This window comes from Marmota marmota, unplaced genomic scaffold (assembly GCF_001458135.2).
Source record: "Marmota marmota marmota unplaced genomic scaffold, marMar, whole genome shotgun sequence".
Classification (NCBI taxonomy): domain Eukaryota; kingdom Metazoa; phylum Chordata; class Mammalia; order Rodentia; family Sciuridae; genus Marmota; species Marmota marmota.
In genome coordinates, this window is record NW_026000016.1 from 19,272,796 (window position 1) to 19,295,672 (window position 22,877).

A 22,877-nucleotide genomic window follows, 5' to 3' on the forward strand; every position below is an offset into this window, starting at 1 on the left:
TTAAGCAAACTGAGCAGTGCTATTTTTAAAGACAATAAGTAATAAAACCAAGAAGAGGTGGTGTGGGGGTGGGGGCGTCGGAGCACACTTGCTGGAGAGAGGCAGGAGAGACTAAATGGCTGCTAGCGCAGAGAGCAGCAGCCGGTGGTACTGAGGGCTTGTTCTGGGCCCGGAAGAACAAAGGACACGTAGGGGACGAAGGCCGCCGAACTAGCGAAAGGCGACTTCCGGGCCAGGGACCCGGACAGAGAGCGCGTGGGGCTCAGCCAACCCTTGCTAGGGGTCCACCCCGCAGGACAAAGCCGCGGCGGCGCGCGCGCGCTCCCNCGAGGCGCCGGCACGGCCTCTGCGTAGCATTAAGAACATTCCCTAAAATGGCGGCCGGCGCGCGGGGGCGGGCGGGAGCCAGCGGGCGGGGCGCGGCTGGCCTGGCTTCCGCTCCTGAGGCCTTGGGCGGACGCAAGGTGGGGCTGGAGGAGCCAACTGGTCCCCATGGCGGCCGTGCCGGAGCAGGGCGAGTCCGGGAAGGGGAAGGTAACGCGGGAGTGGCGGGGCGCACGATCTCAGAAGGGAGAGTGGGGCGGGAAGCGCGTAAGGACCCGGCGTCCTGAGTTTCCTAGGCTTGGAGCACGGGTCCCCGGTTTCTCCACCAGGCGAATGCAAGAAACCATCATAACTATTACTAGTCCTCTCCCGCGCTTAGTGGCCTGGACAACCCTGTCCTAAACGAGGGGAAAGCGATCAGCAATATTAATGATTTGCAGGTTGTTATGAAACAGCCAATACTGAATCCTTTGACAAAATTTTGCTGACGAGGACATTACATTGAATTTTGCTTGTTGCGAGATGAAAATGCCCCGAGGACAGGGTACCTTGCCTTAAATGTGGCATTCTACACATTAAACAGATTCAGTAAATGTTAAGGAATGAAAACTTGGCTATATTCCGGTTATGTCCAGAGCAGAAAGGTCAGATGAAGGGGGCGGCGGGGGGATTCCCATTAGCTTTCTTTGGACCACATGGCAGAGTGCAACGTAGTGGTGTAACTAATAGCCTGCCTAACCGGCATCCCTGTTTCTTGGCGCTCTCCCCTATTTAGTCCACTTCCACGGTTGTTTGCAAGAGCTTCCCGTAGTATAAACTATACAGTTTCAGCCTATTTAAAATCCAGTCCTAATCGCCCATTTCTTTCAGCGTAAAATCCAAAGTCTTGGTGTAGTAAAGCTGAATTAGGTTCTCTGTCGCCTTCGAACGGTCTCATGAGACTCCCCAAAAGCAGACTGAGGTGTTTCCCTATCTGGCATTTTGTACGTAGCTTCACCATTACAGTATTTTTGAGTGTCTCAAAAAGTTGCCCAGACGGGTCTCCGATTTTTGATCTCCTAGTTCAGTCTCCCTAGTAGCTTGTGTTAAAAGGTATGCATGGTGCCGTGCTGACTGATGTACAGAGGTAATAAGAATGAAGGGAGAAAGTGGTAAGTATGGACCTATTTATTTGACTCACGAGTAGCAAAACAAGTTGTAGTCAGTGAATGAAAGGTGGCTATAGACCTTAACCTCAATATCGCCAGATTTATGGGTGGTGGGGTATACCCCACAAATTGCTCATGAGAAAAGTAATACCTATCTAAATTCATCAGAGATGATGAAAATTATGTAATAAGCTGTGTCTGGATAACAGCCCAGGAAGTCAGAAAAGGAAGCCTGCAGTTATTTTTTTTAAAGGATATGTCAGTGATTGTTCCAGTACAACCCAGGGAAAATAACTATTTATTAGAATTAGCAAACCTAAGGTAAAACCTAGAGTTACCCTTTAAATTTTACTCATTATTGTCCTTCAAGAAATTTGAAAATGTAAAATTTGGTATTCACAAAAAGTGAAGTGTGAATTCAAGAAGTCAAACAATATTTACAATGTTACCTACACTATCTGGCATCAAACTTATATAGTAGGGATATGGTCTTCATCAAAACAGGCCAAGTCCCTGTCCTTAATGGAGCTCACTTTCTAGTAGGGGAATCCAACAATAAGAATTTCATTTACTGAGTCAACCATGTAAAGACCCAAGAGAAATGCAGTGTGTATTAGGTTTGTAGAGAAATGTCAAGGCCAGTGTGCCTAGAGTGGAGGACAAGAGACTAGAAAACAGAAGCAAGCAGGTATGAGATCACATGGAGGCCTTTGTAGTAGTGGTAAGGAGTATGTACTATACTGAGCATATTCAGAAGCCATGAAGAGTTAAGAGAATGATGTAGTCACACATTTTTAGAGTGATGGCAGAGAGACCTAAGATACTGTTGACAGATGTTAGTTTGGTAATATACTAAAAGTTGAGAACTAGTAGGTTCAGCACATATTTTGAACTTGCAAATACATTGTACATGGATTTGAAGATGAAAGGATGATTCTTTTTTTGGCTGGAAAATTATTTGAGTAGAGATGTCATTAAGAGAAAGGTTGGGGCTGGGGTTGTGGCTCAGTGGTAGAGTGCTCGCTTAGCATACATGAGGCACTGGGTTCGATCCTCAGCACCACATAAAAGGTTTTGAGATGGAAAGTCCCGTTTTATGGAAATATTAAGATCAAGATTGAGATAAGAGGTATCAGTAGGCAGAGTCTCTTTCCAGAAAAGGGCAGCACTTCCAACATTTAAGGTCTGTAGAGACAAACAAAGCTGCTAGGACTGCCCAGGAGACATTACTGTATTCAGAACAAAGTTAAATTATTTAAAAACAAAATGACTATCTGTTCCACATCTGATAAGATGGATGCTGCAAAGTGGGTATCCTTGGAGTACAGGTGATAAATGCTTCACAGGCCAAAAACCTAAGAGTCATCCTTGCTTAATCTTTTTTTTTTTAAATTCATGTCCAGTGTATCAGCAAAGAACGTAAGGTTTCTAAGTGGAGAAGCACACCAAGGTAACTCAAGTAGTTTTGCTGGGAAACAAGAAAATTTTGTTATCATGATTATAATAGAAAAATCTCATGCACACGAGGACAAAAAAGTTCTTGTGTAGGCAGAAGGGAATCAGGTGCACAAGTATTGAAGATTAGTTCTAGATCACCTTTGCAACAAGAGGAAAAAAACATGGGCACAAATGTAGGTCCAATTTGATCTGAAAATCTCTAGAGCGTCCAGTAGTTCCAAAGTGAACTGATAAATAAAGTTTATTTTTCAGTTTTCGGTGGACACGTCTTTGTATGTGGTGCTGAGGATCGAACCCGGGCCACACGCATGCCAGGCGAGCGCGCTACCGCTTGAGCCACATCCCTAGCCCCTGATAAACTCTTTAATAAAATCTAAGCTTTTAATGCTGGGGCTGAGCAGTAGTGCACTTGCCTGGCATATTATGAGGCACTGGGTTCAATTCTCAGCACCACAAATAAATAAAGGTCTATCAACAACTAAAAAAAAAAAAAAAAGCTTTAAATATATCACTGCAGTTGTAGCTCAGTGGTAGAGCGTAGCATGCATGAGTTCAATCTGTGAGTTTAAAAAATTCACTGATCACACAATGACATTTTAAAAAATTAGTTTAGCCAGACGTGGTTGTGAACAACTAAGCTGGGAGTGGACTGAGACAGGAGGATTAAGTTCAGTTCAAAGCCAGCCCCAGTCAAAACCCCTGATAACAAAGTAAGTCCTTGAACATCTTTCCCCTTTTTTTTTTGGTACTGGAAATTGAACTCAGGGTTGCTTTTGCTTAACCATTGAAACACATCCCAACCCCTCTTTATTTTGGAACAGTCTGTAAGTTGTTGAAGCTGGCTTTGAACTTGCCATCTTGCCTGACACCCAGACACAGAATGCATAAGATTTTCATAGTGACTTGGAAAATGCTTCTCCTCAAGTCTTTTGCTTTCATTTATCAAAGGGTTAAAAGAGCAGAAGTGATACAGGCCTCGGGGTCAGACTTCCATCACATTTACCTGAAGCCATGTTTCCACGTTGTGATATTATGAGCCTGCCAGTAATGACCCCTACCCCTAAATTACCGATTAGTTAGATTTGAGCTCAAGTTCACAGTATTGACACTTTAGACCAGTTTTGTTGAGGGTGGAGCTCAAGAACTATGATGTTTCTCTGATAACTCTTAACTTGTTTTCAAGCCAAGATTATTCCATTATGGACATTCCAGCAGCTCAGGAAGCTGAGACAGGAGTATCCCAACTTAAAGGTCACCCTGGACAACTTGGTGAGACCCTGTCTCAGAAGATCAAAAGGGTTGGGGATATGGCTTAAGAGTTCAATTCCTGATACCAAAAAGGGGCACCCTTATGCTCCATGGTCCAACCCCAAATCTGAATCCAAGTATGAGGGCAGACTTTAAAAGTTCAAGGTACCCAACTTATTTGGCAGGTATAATTTAGCACATTTAGTTAAAAACTGAACAGAATAAGAAAACTGAACAAATTCTAAAAATATTTGCCACAAAAAGGAATCCAAATAGGTGGCAATGGGGGGGGGAGCTTAAAGGAACCTGTGTTTCGTATAAATTGGATGGGTATTAGCAACGCCCCCTCCCCCATCTTAATCTAATTCCTAGAGGAGTAGGCTTTTTGAGGGTAACATATCAATGTAACACATTAAATTTCCATAAATAAGTCTATGTGAAAATTCACTGCAGATCATGTATTCATGTGAGTAGAGGGAAACAGGAGGCAAAGGGAGGTAAAAAAAAAAAAGGACAATCATCAAGAGTGTGCAATTTTTACTTTAATATGAACCAAGGCATTTTGTCTTTTCCAGCAGATTTGAGCCAAAGCAGCAAACATGGATGGAAATACAATTGTTATCATGACTTCGATTCCTGTCCTTTCCTTTATTATTTCATCCTACAGAATCTTCCCACAATGGCCCCACACCATATGAACCTGTTTTTTAAAAAGTCATGTGAAATGGACAGTGGCTGGCTTCCTTTAAAAAGCAATGTTACTGAAAATTATCATCTCTCATTTTGTAAGACTTTTTTGGGAGGTAGTAGACTGGGTTCTGAAACTCTAGATTTGTTTATAAGAAATGTCAGTTAAATTTAAATGTCTTGTCTCTCCCAAAAGCCCTAAAAGACAGAATTAGAGTGACAGACATCCCAGTTAAATATAAAACCAATGAATGGAGAAAAGCATTAACAAAAATTCAGCTCTCCAGATTCCCAATTTGTCCCATCACACCAAGATGATGTGATAGTACAGGCCCAGTGTACTCCCATGAAAGGTTGTTCTAACAATTGATATTCTTTTAGTTAACATCAAAATCAAAGTCAGCATTGCTGTTTCCCAAGTTACATTGCTTTTATACTCAGTGATGAAAGTCAAGTTTAATAATTTCTGAGGGCCTTCTGGCCAAATTTTCAAGGTTTCCAAATTAAAAGACATAATCAAAGGCAATGTAAACTGTACTATTCACATTATAATCTTACCAGGTCACCCTGGACTAAAACATTTTCTTGTTCAATCTAGGTTCTTTTCTATTTTATCCTAGCCCTTTAAGCTCCTAGGAATTTTAGATGTTGAAAACATTCCCTGTGCACGGGATTCGATATTATATGGTTCATTGGGATCTGTTGTGGCTGGACTTGGACATTTTTTGTTAACTAGTGAGTATATTTATTTCTCTGTATAAAAACATTTCTTTGAGCAGTTTTTCAAGATGGATTAAGTATAGTCTATAAGGCATGCATGATGATTATATTCTAGTGGTGATGCTTATTTTTGACAGGTAGAATTAGAAGATCATGTGATGTTGGAGTGGGAGGATTTATCCTGGTGACTTTAGGATGCTGGTATGTTTCCTAAGTATTCCTGAAATTCCATGATTTTAATAGGTTACCTAAAATTCAAATGCACATTCAGAGAAATAGCGAAGATTCTGGAAGTCATTAAAGACTCTATTTTTAAGGGAAATCTGCCTTACAAAACAATACTGCTTTTGCCTTTGCAAAAAAAGCAATCTGTTAACTATCATCGTTTGTTGAATGCCTGAACAAATTTAATAAGGCCTCAACTATTCCCAGTGGTTTCTTCATGAGTATGTGTACAACTAGTATTCTGACTCCTAACTACCCAAAAACACTCCAAATTAGACTATTTGTAATTTTGTCTTGGGTAGTCACCTGTAAGCATTTTGAAATTGTGTTATATATAGTTAAATTCCTACAGAGATTTATCTTTTCTTACAAGGTTTCCCTGTAGGTATAATCATGCAAAGCAAAGAATCCAGGAAAGAATTGCCAGAGAAGGAATTAAAAACCAGATTTTATATGAAAGCACCCACCTTGATCCTCAAAGAAAACAAATCAGCAGCAGCAGCAACTGAGCAACTCTGAGCGTAATAATTCAAAACATCTCCCTCAAGTCAGTGTGAGCATTGGGACCAGCCACGTATTATGTACAATAAAACTCAAATAAATTATGTGTAAATTGCAGTCTTTTTCTTTACTTGCATGAAAACTTCCAATATAATCTGGCCCTTACCTACTGCCAACATGGTATTCCTAGGTCATGTGTTTTATATAGTAGGTGTAGTGGGTATAATATCACCTCTAAAACAGAATTTATTGGCAGTGTGTAAGTAACAAATTTAATGACACTAAGTAATAGAATCTTGGATTATAGACTTGCCTAAAAAAACAAAACTCCCAATCTTCTCAACTGCTCATCACAATGCATACAGGGCTTTCACTTCTAAGTGAAATTTTTTAATTAGCACGTTATATATGAAAATATTTCAGTTAAAAAAGCTGGTGTAGTGGATAAAGAATAGCAGAATCATACATTTAGACAATCCGGTTAAAATCAGTGACCATTAAAAATCTACCCGCCAATATTTACTTATCCAGGAGAAAACTCCCTTTCTTATGGAATGAAGCTATTTCTGGTGTCAACATTACTTGTTAAGATGGATACAGTACATCTGTAGTCATAGCTATTCAGAAGACTTAAGCAGAAAAAACAAGCCCAGGAATTTAAGACCAGCCTGCTCAACATGGCAAGACCCTGTCTGAGGAAAAATACCTATTTAAATAAACAGCTTGAAAGTTTCTTTAAATACAAAAGAAACATGAGGGTGGTTTGGAGGGGGAGACACCAGTGAACTCAGATGTCTTTAAAGTATTAGTTATCTTGTTCTACTTCTTTTTCAAAGGAAAGGTGTAATTACTTTAGTTCTGTTCAGAAAGATCTCCCTCCCCACCTTGTGGCTATCAAGGTTACAGTAGTTAGGGTGCAGAGGCTGTGTGATGTCAAACACATTCTGAGGAGGACCTGGATAATTAATAAAGGAAAGTTCCTGGAAAGGAGCTTGTAAAATCTGACCACTTCAATGCCTTTCTGATCTACCTCCATAAATCTGGAACAAACCAACATTCTACATTATTTGAACTGCCCATGACCAAATTGTTAAAAATTCAGTGATGAGTTCCCCATGTTTTAAGATGAGCACTAATCAGTAACCTGATATTTAACAAACTGGGGTAGGCAGCTATTTATGCTCACAGCTTCAGTTTACTAACATAAATAACCTGTATAATTGGGCAGCTGGATTAAGTCAAGTCCTAGTTCTATCATACTTCAATTACATCTTACCCTGAAAGAGAAACCTCTCGATTGGTAAAATTTCCAATGACTTCACCATTAAATAAGGTCAGTTCATTTTCACAGCAGAATGCCTGCACAAACTGGAGACCTGGATTAAAAACAAAGTTATAATAAAATATTTAATTTAGTTGAATTACTTTTGAAATGCCATTACATACATTTACATGATCATTTTTCTTCTTGAACTACTAAAATGTTACAAAATGGTCCTGACACTCCTACTTCAGTCAATAATCTTCAAATCCTAACTGAAGTTTTGCCAAATCTGTCACACTGACCATTACAAATTAATCCATGTCTCTAATCAGAAATTTTTCACTTTCAATGCCTTTCTGATCTACTTTTTTTTTTTCATTTGCTTACACCATCTGGGAATCAGTCACTTTTTCCTTTAGCTTTTCACATATTTTGTGCTTTAATTCTTGCAGTAGGCACTTTCATTGGGTCACTGGTATGTGCTACAGTGTTTCCTATTACATTCCTAAAGTACATGGCACAAAAAAGTAAATGAACTAAGTGTTCACCAACGGGTAGGATTCAAGACTTATACCCGATCCATACTTTCACATACTGCAAATTTTATTAAACTCAAAACAACCTACCTTCCATGCCCATTTGGGAGCTTCCAGCGCACCTCCATTGCTCCGTAATTCCAAAATTTCACACTAGGTGATATAGCAGTGGGTACCAGCTAAATAGCTGATTAAAATAGAATTACAGTTATTAGTTTTGAAAATTTTTCATGGCTTATCTATTATACTTGCTTTGACACTTTCTAAGATATGATTTATGTGTTTCCCCCCTTCCCTCACCCCTCCTTTTGGCTGGACTGCTTGCTTTTCCATCTCAGTAAAAGGACCTCAGGGCTTTTAAATTAATTTTAAGTTTTTCTCTGAACTTGTGATTTATGCTGAGTTCGGCAACAAGAAATCTTGACTACTCTAGAACCATTATTGTATTTGCAAGCATCTCTTTAGTCTACGTACCTCTAACTCCATCGCTGGTTTCCCTTTGCTTCGATTACATAATGCGAGGAGGTCTATATAATAAATTCAGGATTCCTGTTTATGCACTTTTCAGCAAAGAGCTAGGGATCAAATAGGGTTTGAATCCTTCTATTCCCAGATAAAAATCTGTGACGGGGTAAACTCACCCCTTTAAGTCATGTTAAAATATACACTATTCTTTGGGTAAAGCAGACCTTAATGAGGAAAGTAGAAAAATTAAAAACAATTGCTACAATTCTGTTTTATAATGGTCCTCTAGAATGAAATAACTTTTGGAAGCAACTTAAAAATTAGTCCAGTAATTAGCAGTTCAATGTGTCAATATATCCACTACCACCCAAATACTGGTATTTTTTACACAGCTTATTATGTACATTAAGTTCCATTTTTTAAATGCTTTAAAACTTTTTCTTAGTAAGGGAAAGCTGCTGGAACAAGAAAAATTACATTATGAGGACATTTTTTCAGAATTCCATTTTGAAGCTTATAATGTGAGCACTACAACGTGTTTCAAATATTTTTGAGTGCTTTTTAACCATTGCATTCGCTTTATTCTTCTATTTTTCTAGAATAAGGATGACACTGAGTAGTCGTATCTCAAGATTATCAGATTATATTAATAGACGAAAGATTTCTTTTGTTCACTTTAAGTGTAGGTCAACCTAAAAAGTGGCATCTCTTCCACCATGTTTTTAGAAATTCTAATAAACCAGCTATCATATGGCACCCCCTTAGGGGATCTCAAAGTCATCATTTTCTGCATATACTGATTTCTTAAAGGATGAATTTCCATAGTAATGTTTCTTGCACTATACCATGAAGTCATGTGAAATAAAACGTGCCTTACCACATAAATTCAAAGCTCATTTTTGAAAAAAGTTTATTTTTTTATAGTTTTGTTTTTCCTCATGTAAACAGAAACGGTCATGAAACCTTGAGGTGCCTGCTCTTTAGAAGCCATTAGGTCAACTTTTTAGAGTAGAGCTGTTTTGCATTGAGCAAATCCTGATAGTGACATTGTTATCAGACCTGTATCCAAGTCCTCTCATTTCACCTAAAGACATTTTTCTGGAGAACATAGTGGAGAAAAATAATTTCCTCTAAGCTTATCAAGACTTTAATTTAAACTTCAGACTTACAACAGTATATTATATGCTCTGGACTGGCATAATGAAAACTCATACCAAGTCTTCCCCATTTCTTCATCTTAAGTTCTAAATTTAGTTTTCTAAGCTGATTTTACATTTTGAAATATGAATTTATATCATTCATTATCCAAACAGGACCTCAAATCTGTTTTCCTAAAACTAGTATATTTGTGTATTTAGTATAAAAAGAACAAAGATTTGGGGAATCTAAGGACAGAAAAATATCCTAAACTTATTTCACATTTGAACTCTGGAAATAAACTGCTGCAAGTAGGGAGAATGTTATATAAAAAGTTTAACAGAAGGAAAGGACTTGGGTCTTTGCATGTATTCCTGTAAACCTATGCAAGAGGACCATCAACTGCAAAGAGAATACCAAGTATTTCACTTCTGGTATTCAAGGGAGAAACTGGGAAATGTTATATAACCTGTACATCAAGGTTACCAGTTGCTCTTCCCCATCTTTTAATAAGTTTTATTTTAGGGTGATCCCAGAATCCTAACATAACAACTGTTAAATATACAAGCATCAATTAATTTGGAATACCTATTAGAATCACTGGAACACATTTAGTTGGGCCCTTTTACTCTTCCACACAGCACATTCACATGGACAGACTAAGGAAAAGGAGATGAAATTTAAATCAGCATTTTTTTCTTTATTATACTTTTCCAAAATAAAAAATAAAGTACGTTGGAACCTTTTATTATTGTACTTGTCCATGACTGTCTCTTAACTAGGTACCTTTAGAAACTGCCAAATAATTTCTGATCGTTAAGTATTAATTTCGTCTTCTCTGTAGGCTTTAACACTATTTACATCACACTTTTGTATATTCTAGCCCTCTTTGTTGGTGGTGGTTTCATTTAAATTTTTTGGCTAATATCCATTTGTAGCAATGCTTCAAGTGCTTGCCACATACATTTTATTAGGCAAAACTGATTCTGTTTCCCATAGTACAATGAAATGGGACTGTCAAGAAAAAAAAAAACACTACAAAAAAAGAAAAACAGTAACTTGGTAGATATCAGATGCTTTCAGCTTTTTAGCCTGCAATCCCTGAGTAACTTTCAGTACTGCATATTATCAAGCAGAACATGCTCATGATTATACCATCACCAAGCATGGTGATTTTAACAGTGCAACCTAGGAACTAAGCCTTTATAAGACATTTTTCCAGAGGCTAGCCTCATCTGTCATTACCTCATCTCTTTCAACTACAGTAAATTTTCTTGTACCCACAGATTAAGATGTTAAGCCAAAACCCCATACCTCAAATGTAGGCTGAATCTTGGCATGAAAAAGAAACCTTAGGTTTATATTCTAAAGGAAATTAGGCTATTATTAAGTTCCTTGCTCTAATAACTAAGTTATGCCAAAAGCTCACCTAACCAAGCAAGGATTACTGATGCCCTAACCTATCACTTATCTTCAGTGCTATTTTATCAACAATGGGAACCCCATAAGATACAAAGGGGTTTTATGATTGATTCAAGGTTAGCTTTATTAATATAATCCTTTCAATCTCCAACCTATATAGATCTAAATAAATAAGTTCCTAGAGAAACGAGTCAAACTTAAATCACCTATATTTTTAGCCAAGGAGCAAAGATGTGAAAATGTTCTTAATGTTAAGTGCCAAACTACTTCTGTTACTTCCCATGGTCCTGTTTTGCACAATCTGAGACTAATGTGTTAACACCAAATAAACTAGTAATATACTTAGCAAAAGGGTAGCTGGTGACCTCTAGCTTTAATGTTTGTCTACCCAATATTAAGGGATGAATATTACTTCAGAAAGTACTACAGTTCACTTCTAAATTCTCAAAGGGCTTATTTTTAATACCAAGGTTAATACAAAGGTGACTCCAGTACTAGTTTGATGCATAGTGTTTTTAATGCTTCTCTTACAAAGGTACCTGTTAATAGTGCCAGTATTAAGCAAAAAAAAAACTGAGTATTAAAAAGTAAAAAAAAAAAGCAGTAGCCTGGCTAAATCTATTTTTTTTAATATAAAAACTTAGGAGGAATGACAACTGTGCCTCTCCCCAATCCAAGCTAAAAGTCATCCACATATGAAGAGTACTGCAGTTCTACTGAGCTAATTTTAGGTAAACTTAGGCAATTCATAATTTAATTAGTTTTTATTGCCAATAGAAATTACTAACGGTTCCTTTATAATTTATGCTTAGGTGAGTTCCAGTGCATAGGTATTATAATGTATTGCCAACCCTTAACATATATATCCTTGCTTTTATTACTAAAAACATTAAAACTTAAACCCAGTTTTTCAAGATCTACCTCAATCAATCTCAGTTGCAGAATTATGGACTTTTAGACTCAAATAAACCATCTCAAAAACTTTACAGGAAAAAAAAAATCTCCAGAAACAATACTGCATTATCTTCCCAGAGGAAACATCTGATAGGAGACTAGGGAGTGACTAACTGAATTATTCTTGGGTACAAGTTTCATTCTCTTTTAGAAAACAAGATTGTAATTATATATGGAAAAGTTGTTTAAAACTCATTCTAGTTTTGACAAAAAAAAAATTCTCAGTTCTACAATTAAGTCTTTATCCAAGTGTATGCCAATAAGCTTAAAAGGTGCTATACTTTGTTTTTGTGCAATGGAGCCAATTAAACAAGGTCCTGAGATAAAAACGTGTTAAGTTTACAGAACTTTATAGACAATGTTATCCAATTCACCTAACAAATTTTTAAAGCGTATCCATGAATATAAAATACCCAGATGAAAAAAATTCTCAAAATACTACTAACTACGTTTCTTTAAAAAAAAAAAAATTCTTTCAAATTTTTTAAGACTGCTCCCTTGTCATTTGCCGTTGAAATCTTCCATTATAGGATTTTATTTTGCTGTCTGGACACAAGGCCACTAAGGCTGTAAGTTGGTCACTGCCCTTGTAAAGGTCAGAGGCAGAGCCCTTCAAAGGCTAGACACGATTATATAACCTACCAAGGAAATCTATGCTGACAGTTGTTTTCTATCTTGCATTACTGGTTTTTCTTTTTCCCTATAAATGTCTATATTTTTGTAGTACCAGTTTATGAACATTTTTTTAAGGGTTCTGGGATGGAACCTAGGACCCTGCACATGCAAGACAAGTGCTCTATTCCACTGAGCTGTTTCCCCACCCCCTGCATTTTTGGCTCAACACATTACTGTCTAAGAGCTGCAAAACTTGCTACATAAAAGCATCCTTGAACCAAAAGCAAGGTCAAGCTTTCCCCCAAGTCAGGATTTGTTCAGAACTAAGTGTTGTTTGAGGTTTTTTATTTTTTGTATTGCCATGGATTGGGGGCAGGAACTAGGAGGGGTGAAGGACAAAGTCTTATATCTGCCAAAACTTGACATTTCTTGAAATTAACTTACCTATTTTCCTCCCCTTTGCTTGCCTAGTTGGTACATCCCCTTTTCCAAATTTAACTACTAAGATTATTTTTCATACAAGTATAAACAACCCTAATCATGAAATTGCTTCTTAGAAGTTTAACACATATCCAGACAGCATTTTTTTCTCCCATCTGTCCCTACTCCTTCCTAAATTTTGGAGCTATGGTGGCCTGCCTAGTATTATCTGACCATTTTTCCTTGCTGCGGATATTAATTTAGGCAATTTAATTACAAGGTATACTCAAGACTTTTTGAAAGGCACAAATAAACTGATGAGCATTAAAGTTGGAATCTTCCTCATTGATTAAGTATATGCAATCTTCCTTCACAATGTATATTGAAAAGTTAACTCGTGCCAGTGATTGCTAGCAGTAATTGCTAAAAATACAAAAACCTACTTCATATTGTTAATTATCTCTATTGTGATCAAACCTTTATCCCAAAAATTTCAAGTGAACCTACATCACCATCTAAAAACTAACTTGTACCAAAAAAATCTCTAGGAGTATGAAATGAAGTTTAAAAATCTGATTTTACAGTGGCTAAAACAAAATCCTAAACACTCAAATATAGCAAACCTGAACTTACCAGAAACAGCCTAAAACACAAAAATAAAAAATAAAACTACACTGAAGTCAAATTTTAGTTCTACAGTTTGACTCCTGATTCCTCACTTCACAGTGAGGGTCCTTTAGAAGATTAAGTGTTCTGTGCAAACCCAATAAAATTACAATTAGGGGATCTAATGTTATCACATAGCTACAGTTAAGTTAGCAGTGTTGTGTAGTAGTGAAATCAACAACTGGCTTACATGATGGCTTCTAAAAGCAACTGTTCCTGGAGTTGCATGTATCATAAACATGTATATAAAATTATCAGTTGAGGACAGCCGTTAGCATTTCATAAAGATGATACAGTGAGCGTTAACTTCTCCCAGCCAGTACCTTTTCCCCTCATTAAATGTTAAAAGCCGTCTGGGGGGGAGGGGAAGGGAAGAATTCAAACTTTACTTCATATTATCAATCATCAGTACACATTTAAGTTTTTAAAACCTAAATGTTCCAAGTACAGAGTAAAGAATAAGCTGTCCAGAAAGCACACACTTAAAATTTCTCCTCTTGGGAGTTGTATAAAGGGATTTTGAACCTTGATGGCGAGAATCCCAAAACAAGAGTAAAATGAATTCTTTTTATTGCAAACAAACGTCTAAATTAATTTCTCCACCCACTTTCTTTAGAAAGAAAAAGAAATCAGCAGGCTAAGGAGATACCCATTCAAGAACTGACATGATTAAAAATTAAGATATAAATGGGTGACTCACAATTTCATTAGCTTACAAAGATGGTGGAGTTAACTACTACAAGCACACTAGTTATACAGTATTTTGTGGGAGAAGGGCATACAGACATAGCTAACTTCATATAGATCCCATTAGACAACTGGATTTACAACAAGTTTTTTAATAAGAAATGGGCAAAGCCAGCTTTCTTTTCAGAATCAAAATGCAGAACAAATGGAAAAATTATGGTATTTTAACCTTCACAAGTTTGAGCCTCCACAAATAATGCAACCAAGTTTTACATTTTTAACAGCCCTTCTACATACACTCCATCTTCTCCATGTTGGTTTCAAGTTTTAGCTTCATTCCCAATTATGCCAATTCCATTGTCATTTAAACTGAAAAAGCCTTCCCAGTCTTTATTGGAAATTACTATTTAGCTTATCCCCTCCACTACTACCCAGCAAACTAGAGAGAGGATGGAGTGTAATATTGAGCAGTACAGAGTCTTAATGCAATTCATGAGGACCACTTAGTCCTTACATGAATCTGGTTGCTAACATTTCTATTATATTGTGACAATGACTCCCGACTGTTATTCTCTGTGAGAAATAGGGGAGTAAATTCTTAATAAAAGACACCAGGTACAAAGCAACATTTTACTTTTGTTGTGATAAAAAAAAAAAGTCACATTTTACAGATAAAATGTAGAACCCTGAAATACTGACACATTCTCTTATCGTGCACAATGCTGAGGTTCTCTTACGATTCACTTTAAAACTGCAATTAAAAATGTACAAAAAAGAAAAGAAAAAAAAAAATCAACCCACAAAGCTTCTAAAAAAGGAACCCGCAGGCACTTCCTCTTGTGGAATGTTTAAAAAGTTAGCCTACTAAAGAAAACAGTCGACTTCTTGTGAAGGTTTTGGAGAAATATGTATCAGTTCGTTTTATTTGGGTATTCAATAATATCCTTGGTGATAATGCTGACTCCATGGCTTCTGACCCCAGAATTGCTGTAAGAGAAAATTTTTTTTTTAAAGAAAAAACATCAATAAGCCACTCAAATTGCTTTTAGGAAATGACAATGAATCTAATTCAGAGTAAATGCTGGAAATAAATTATACTTGTCATACCTCTGATTTCTATCAAACCAGATTTAGTTTTATTATCCCATTATTTATCAATACACATTACAAAAAGAAACACATCATGACTTGGTTAGTTTACACAATTAATGCTAGCAAAGAACTGTATATTAAAATATTACTTCGTTAAAAATAGTAAGTTATGGCAAACTCAAACCTATTTATGGACTACAACACAATTCATACCTTGCCTTATTAAGGTTTACAAACACTTCAATCCCTGGACAAGATCTTTTCGAGACTGATTTTTACTCAAAATACAATTAATGTACATAATCATGTAAGAAATTACTTACACCCTGCTGCCACTGGTTGTAGCCCTGAGATTGATTTTTATAGCCACGATTGTTTCCTCGTCCTCTGAAGTTCTACAAAAAGGAAAAAAAAATCTTTTAAGTCTTAACCAAGAATTTATCATGCCTGCAGGGATCGTGATTGGGAAGTGGGAGTGGGCAGAAATGGACAACTTGCTAGACATTAATTTGGGGAAATAGCCCTAGGTACCCTTCTGCAGGTTTCTCATAGATTTTTAAATCTTTGTAAAAATCCACCTGTTTTTGCTACTTAGTATACCTGGAAAAACCAATAAATGAATTTGTTTTACCATTACGATATTAAATTTTTTCTCACATCAATGCAAACACACCATCTTCCTTAGTTGCTTATTGAGGTTCCTCAACATTAGCCTATAATTTTACAGACTAAATTACAGACCATCAGTGCCTGTTTATCATTACCTGGTTATAGTTCCCTCTGTTGGGCATTCCACCTCTGTTGTAGTTCCCTCTGTTTGAGTAGCCACCTCGGCCAGGAAAAACAGGGCCACGAGGGTATGGATAGCCAATTCCACCACTTCCGCCGCCACCACCACCTCTCTGTGGCATATTGCCCCGCCTATTATATCCACCACGATTCCCAGGAGCTAAAAGCAAGGAAGTAGGTACCCAGTTAGGCCTCTTCTGGCCCATTTCTTATTTTAGTTATAAATAAATATTTTAAGATGAAAGCATTAAAAGATAATTTTAAGCATTTACACAACCTAGTTTTGTTTAGAATCAAATCACTAAAATTTTAAATTAGTTACTTTGATGGCAGCATAGATCAATGAGAAACAAACTTCTGTTTAAGTTACAGACCCAAGTTACAAGATTCTCCCACTTCAATCTTGAATTAAACACAATATTCAAATTTAACTTACCTCCCCCTCTGAAGTTTCCACCACGCATATTGAATCCTCCACGTCCTCTATGGCCACCACCTCTGTTAAACTGGTTCTTGCCACTCTTGTTTTTATTGCTCTTCTTTGAGCCAGTGTTTTGCTTCTTTTCTGGTGGAAGTGCCTTTTTGCTTTCTTCCTTATACTGTTCCAGAAGTTTTTGGGCTTCTTCCTTCTGAAGTTCAACATAGGTTATTTCATCAAAGCACTCAGCCACCTCTGGCAGAGTAAAGTTACCTGCCAAGAATAAAATCAAATTAAGTCAGAAACTCACGGAAGTATCCATAATCCTAATACTTTCTATTCCTGAATAGCTTAAAATTTTTAACAGATTACTATATCTACTCATGGTTTAGTGGTTTAATGAATTTTCTGAAAATAATTACAATGAGCCAAACACATTCATATTCCCAAGAGTTAATGGCAATTCCTCAAACAAAAGTACTTGCAAAATATTAATTTCTCAGATACAGATCACAAAATGAAACAAGACAGCAACAATAAAATTCAATTCCACACCTTTCATTTTAAGGACTGCATGTTCTGGTAGGTCTTTTCCCTCTACTTCTGCTTTCTTCTGTGTTCTCTGCTTGTAGTCTTCATCTTTTGGACAAACTACAACAGCTTTTCGTTGGAAACCTGCAAACAGGCACATTTTTCTCCTCTGGGCAGCAGCAGATACATTTGTCTTGTAAAGGAAAAAAATAATAAGTTTATAACCTTAAACATTAATTCCATACCAAACCAAGTACCAGTTAACATTTTTTCAACTTCTAAGCTACAACTCACCTGATCCAGAATGAAATTTCGTTTCTTGCGGGCAGCAATCTCGATAAACTTTCCAAGACACTGTGGGGCTCTCTGCAACAGTGTGTTCAGTTTTCCAGTATCTGCCATTTGTTTTTTAAAACCTGCCACCTATTTTTAAAATTTAAAATTTTCATTTGAATTTGTGAATCAAGTCACGTGTGTTTAATACCAGCTTAGATCTATATGGGAAGCAACAAGTAACACTTTATAATTTAAATGTCTGAACACTGTACTTCCCTTATTGCTATCAAAAAGTAGTGCTTTTTATCATATTGTAAGACCACTGAATTCTTCTCATTGCTAAAAAATTAAAAAAAAAATCTATGAAAAAGATGACTAAGCCTATCAACTAGAACGCAATTTGCCTTACAGATTGAGAGCTAATTGAAGTAACCCAATAATTAATTTTGTTTTGCCCACCCCCTAATATATTAACAAAATACATTTTAAAAAGAGGGGGAGTTACACAGAATACCTTCAATGTCTTCTTAAATAAGTATTAAGGTTGTTTTTGTTTTGTTTTTAAGTGCTAGGGATTGACAATAACCAAACCCTTGCACATTCTTGGCAAGGACTCTCACTGAGCTGCGGTCCACTATCCCCCTTTTTGGGCCTCCTTTAAATGCTGAAATCAGACCCAACATTTTTACTTACCATCATTTTATCCATAATGGTATTTGTTCCAAGAATGTTGTATTTACCAGGATTTTCAGCTGCATGTTTAGTAACCCAGGTAGTTTTTCCAGCTCCTGGCAAGCCAATCATCATAACAACCTGCAAGTGGAAAAAATTTCATTTTTAAGTACATCCAAATTCTTTAGATGACACATCAAGATTTGTTCATGGAAAGTTTACTATTATCTATAAAGGCAAAAGAAAAATCATTGGCTGGGAGCAACAGGTATAACATATGAAAGCAAATAAAACACTTTTGTCAAACAAAAGCAATCTTCAAATGCCACATTTACAAAAAATAAAATGACTCACTTCACAATCTTTCTTCTCTTCAGGCCCCTTTGGTCCTCTAACTCGATCCTCTAGGGGGACATTCTGGATAAAAGTATAGTCTTCAGGTATTGGAAAATATGGCTTTTCCTTCTGACCAAAATTAAATTCAACTGCACAGTTATGGCAGAGAACATGCGGAAAGAGTGGTCGTCCAGCAAGAACTTCCTTACTAATTTTGAAGGCAACACCAAGATCTTGTCCATTCTTGGCATAGGAGAGTTCTACTTCATCATTTTCAAAGTTCTGTTAAATAGAAGAAAAAAAATTTACCAGTTTGAATCTGCTTCCTACAATCTTTCCAAAAAAAAAAAAATCAAAATTCAAATAAGGAGTAAGCTTACCCTTAGAAAATATTTTTATAGGTTAAATGCTAAGAGCTTTTTGAACATTAGAATGAAACACATACAGAATCAAAAACATTGCCCCAGATGACGGATTAGATTTTTCAGGCCAATTTTATGTTTAATAATTTGTCAAAACGCTTCCTTAAAAATTTCCCTTACCTTTCCAGTTTTCAACTTCTACTAGTCTTTAACCCAAAACCAGTGCATGCATTTTTATCTATCATACTAAAAGCTGATCCAGACCTTAATTTTTTTAGAATTTCTAAACGATATTTTCACTTATAACGAATTTTAGCAATAACTTACAGCAAAACATGTAATAACATCATTTTCATCAAACTTCTCTCCATAATCTTCTGTCTCACAGTTGCACGTTTTAATTCCTTTTAGAGAATACCCATACGAAAATTCTTCTTCACCTAAGAAAATAACTTGCATGAAACTGATGTTTTTTAAACAGTCCAAAGCCCCACTGTTTTTATTACTTAACATGTAGAGTACAAATAAGCTAACAATCTTCAACTTATCTACCAGAGCAAGCTTGAATATATACACATAAATACGGAGTAATGGATAAAATTTAACCATGTCCTACATTTTTTAAAAATCACTGAAAAGCCAAAATTCAGCTTGTCTGCCACATGCTAGCATTACCCATTTGTAAAATACTAACAGAATGTTTAACTATAGTTAGAAAGCCTTCTAAATCTTTAACTGAAATCAGACTCTAATCAGAGCCCTCAGTACTCAAATGGAAACTTTACCAAGCAACATTCCACTTGTAGTCAGTGACCAGCCAATTCGAACTTCATGAATGTCAATATCTTTTGTATATAAATGCCTTACAGGAATCTTCTCTGTAACCTGAAAAGTGAAATCATTAAACCAAACTGTAAATCAAGAAAGATAAACTCCTGAATCCTGACTTCTCTCACTTGGGGAGAAGACACCCGATTCTCCTTCTTTCCCTGCTCCCTATTCTTTATTTATAAGAACTTTAAAAGTGAGCACTTTTTAACTCAGAGCAAGAAAGGTTTCAATTAGCTAAAAGTTTTTTAAAAAATTTGTACTTTAAAATTTAGCCAGTTTTTAAAAAAATCCTCGGTAGCTTTTTCAGGTATGATTTAAAAAGCCAAGATGGTGGGGGGCACACCACAAAATTGCGTTTACCTTCATCTCAAAGCAGACTTTGCCTTTTGACACACCATAAGATGCCCTTCCTCCAGCCCAAAGAAAAGCAAAACTCTCCATAGTAAGAGAAGAAGCACTGAGGCGATCTCTTGATATTTTAAAATGTAGATCACAATTATCTGTAATTATATAAAATACCAATTATTCCTTTGACGTCTAATATATGTATTTCTGCTATATAGACAAAATTTGGTTAAGTTTTTACAAGTATTTTAATGCCGCGTAAGTTTTTATATATCATGCTGTTCCAACTTTCAATTTAAACCCCACTCCCACCAAGTCACTTGTCAATTATGTACTAGAATAAACTTCCTATTAAATTAACCAAGGCTTAATGTGTTTTAAGCAAAATTGAGACAATGTGACAATACATACCTGCTCTGCTCTTTACCTTGATTTAGAGGCAAGCAGTAGAGGATAGCAGGAAATCAAAGTGAAGCATGCCAGAACCAGGTAGAATTTACCAGTGCCACAATAAAACTGAAGGGAGGCCACCGCCAATGTTTTAAAATAAAGAGTATGAGCTGTTGATCCTGCACTTTGTAACTTAACACCCCGGTTCCAGGTCCTTAATTCTTTTCTACAACTTGTGCATCAGACAGCCTGAACCCACTAACCTGGTCATCTAAAGGTTTACTACAGCATTTTAGGTCCCCTTGCAGAAGCTTTCCAGTTATAACAATTGGAGATTAACCACTTCCTGGATTATCCAAATCGTCTTTTACCTAGCTATCTTTGGGTCACTAGCTCATTAACATGTATTTTCTCAAGAGTTCTCCCTTGACAAGACAACTAACCTCAATTTAGAAAGCAGTTTTATTTAGTTTTAATTGATCAGAGTTTAATCTGATCAATTTAGAATTTAGAATTGATCAATCTGATCAGTTTAGAATTCTCCTTAAATAAGCTTTGTTCCTAAAATTTCTGATCATCATTGATATATAATTAAACAAATTGTGTCTACACCCATTATCACCCTTAATAAACTAATACTCCTGGTAATAGGCAATAAAAACCCAATTCCTATGCAATGACATTACCCCTTCTGAATCACTGCTTCAGCACCTTGCCAATTCCTACCAATTTTGTATTTAAGCAACTGAATTTGACAGAAAACTTTCAATTCAACTACTTTGCAGTTTTAAGACTCAACTACCTGTAAGGGGTATTCAAAAAGAAATCAAGTTTCACACTTAACACAATCCACAATTGTACAAGGAAACATGAAAAATCTAAGCTTCAACTCCTCTTAGCTACCAGAACAGGTTATTACCTTACCTCCTCCTCCTCAAGAATTTATTTCTACCCTTCATTCTATTAATCTCGAAGAGTTGTGCATTCTGACCAAACACTAAATCAATAATTTTTTTATAATTAAAAAATGCAAGTCTGACAGCCAAGGCCCACTTAAGAGGTTTGCAATACTTCCTCATACTCAATTGCAGCCCAACTGGGTAAAGTAGCAGTATTTACAGCGCTGCCATTGATACCATTCGCTGCTGAAGAAAGCTAGTGGCCCAGTGATAGCCCACTGCTGCTGCCCCAGGTCTTTGGAAGAAATCAACTTATGTTAAAGCAGCAGCTACTGAACTGGAATTGAGAACAAAAGAGCAGTTATTGAAAAAGTAATATTACAATCTTTTAGAATAGGGAATATACTTGTGTGCTAATGGGAAAAGTCATTAGTAAATATTTAACAAACCCAAATAGCTCACTTAATATAATTCCACACACAAAAGAAATTATCGTAGAAGCCTTATAAGGACAGTGATAAGTAGTTTTACAATTTTCTGTTAGTCAAAAATTGGCATTAAGAATGAGTTTAAGTCATAAAATGTTATCAAATTGCTACAACCTATTAAATTATCAATGAAAGTGCAGTCGTACTAAACATTAAATACTACCAGAATCCAAAATAAAAACCATTATCTTCCTGCCTTTAGAAAACACTAACCTAAGCTTTCTTCACTTAAGTTCAACATTAAGTTTTCTAACATTTTGGAACCAAAAAAACCACTGTATTCAATAACTGGGGGGCAGGGGGGATAAGAGTATCAGCTTCACTTACAAGTATCAAGACAAACCACTGTGTCATCGAAGTGCTCATCTTCTTCTTCAACAGGTGGCTGAGGAGACTTGGCTCTGAAAGACAGAATTGTCTCCTGATATAGCTTTTCCTACCAAAGCATGAAGAATGGGTACAAGCCAAACTAGGTTCGTATCCTGTACCTGCTGTACTTGTTTTCTTCAATGTACTCAAAATATCCTCGGCCATGATCTTCTCGAGGTCTTTTAACACCTCTCTTTTTATCTCCGCCTTTCTGTTCTGTTTTGCCGTCTCCTATAACACACAACACTCTTTGAGATGCCAAGTGGCCAAAAAATTTCTTAAAAATAGAATCAAAACAATACAATAACCCACCACCTTTTCTGTTTCAAGGCGCAGAAGTCCTCGACTTCACCCTGTTATTTTTTTTTTAGGACCTTTTAATCGACGAACCAAATGTGAATTCAAAGAACAATCAGCTTGGAATTGAACTGGAGATTAGTGACGCAGTCTAAAGACGTTACTAATTTTACCAGTCTACTAGACAATTCGAGAAAGCCGAAGAAAAAGAGCGCGGCCCAAGCCCGGAGCCCACGTGCACCCCGACGAGAGTTCAGGAAGGGGGGAGGGGAGAGGCCCGAGGTCCCGGGGCGGGCGCGCTTTGG

General features: G+C 36.6%; 2 protein-coding genes across 5 annotated transcripts; one reads left to right on the forward strand and one right to left on the reverse strand.

Moving 5' to 3' along the window:
• The first annotated feature begins 359 nt into the window (after positions 1-359).
• LOC107140472 (cytochrome c oxidase assembly protein COX20, mitochondrial) lies at positions 360-6,423 on the forward strand. Of its 2 annotated transcripts, XM_015483557.2 has the most exons (4): positions 381-534; positions 5,486-5,600; positions 5,723-5,786; positions 6,184-6,423. In XM_015483557.2, exons 1-4 carry the CDS (start codon positions 493-495, stop codon positions 6,317-6,319), a joined length of 357 nt encoding a protein of 118 aa, XP_015339043.1. In that variant the 5' UTR covers positions 381-492; the 3' UTR covers positions 6,320-6,423. The 2 variants fall into 2 exon arrangements, with proteins under 2 accessions (XP_015339042.1, XP_015339043.1); XM_015483556.1 differs by lacking the exon at positions 5,486-5,600 and having other exon boundaries at positions 360-534.
• A 19-nt stretch (positions 6,424-6,442) lies between these two features.
• Positions 6,443-22,734, reverse strand: Hnrnpu (heterogeneous nuclear ribonucleoprotein U). Of its 3 annotated transcripts, XR_007349737.1 has the most exons (15): positions 22,395-22,734; positions 22,234-22,307; positions 20,145-20,284; positions 19,739-19,838; positions 19,281-19,393; positions 18,610-18,873; positions 18,277-18,396; positions 17,602-17,730; positions 17,332-17,500; positions 16,795-17,049; positions 16,334-16,518; positions 15,893-15,964; positions 10,302-10,372; positions 8,202-8,298; positions 6,443-7,687 (listed from the first exon to the last, which is right to left on the reverse strand). XR_007349737.1 is itself a non-coding variant. In XM_015483307.2 (13 exons), the coding sequence occupies exons 3-13, from the start codon at positions 20,223-20,225 to the stop codon at positions 15,411-15,413; spliced, it is 1,542 nt and encodes a 513-aa protein (XP_015338793.2). In that variant the 5' UTR covers positions 20,226-20,284; positions 22,234-22,307; positions 22,395-22,728; the 3' UTR covers positions 13,367-15,410. The 3 variants fall into 3 exon arrangements, 1 of the variants encoding a protein (XP_015338793.2); XR_007349736.1 differs by having other exon boundaries at positions 8,202-10,372; XM_015483307.2 differs by lacking the exons at positions 6,443-7,687; positions 8,202-8,298; positions 10,302-10,372 and adding an exon at positions 13,367-15,464 and having other exon boundaries at positions 22,395-22,728.
• Between the last annotated feature and the right edge of the window lie 143 nt (positions 22,735-22,877).

Excerpts from the sequence above, each read along its gene's own strand:
- Hnrnpu (XM_015483307.2), bottom strand. The coding sequence starts at position 20,225 with ATGGAGAGTTTTGCTTTTCTTTGGGCTGGAGGAAGGGCATCTTATGGT. Across the intron at positions 19,839-20,144 it reads AAGTCTGCTTTGAGATGAAG|GTTACAGAGAAGATTCCTGT; the intron begins GTAAACGCAATT and ends TTCACTTTTCAG. Across the intron at positions 17,501-17,601 it reads GAAATTTCATTCTGGATCAG|ACAAATGTATCTGCTGCTGC; the intron begins GTGAGTTGTAGC and ends TTCCTTTACAAG.
- LOC107140472 (XM_015483556.1), top strand. The coding sequence starts at position 375 with ATGGCGGCCGGCGCGCGGGGGCGGGCGGGAGCCAGCGGGCGGGGCGCG. Across the intron at positions 535-5,722 it reads GCGAGTCCGGGAAGGGGAAG|GTAGAATTAGAAGATCATGT; the intron begins GTAACGCGGGAG and ends TATTTTTGACAG. Across the intron at positions 5,787-6,183 it reads CTGGTGACTTTAGGATGCTG|GTTTCCCTGTAGGTATAATC; the intron begins GTATGTTTCCTA and ends TTTTCTTACAAG.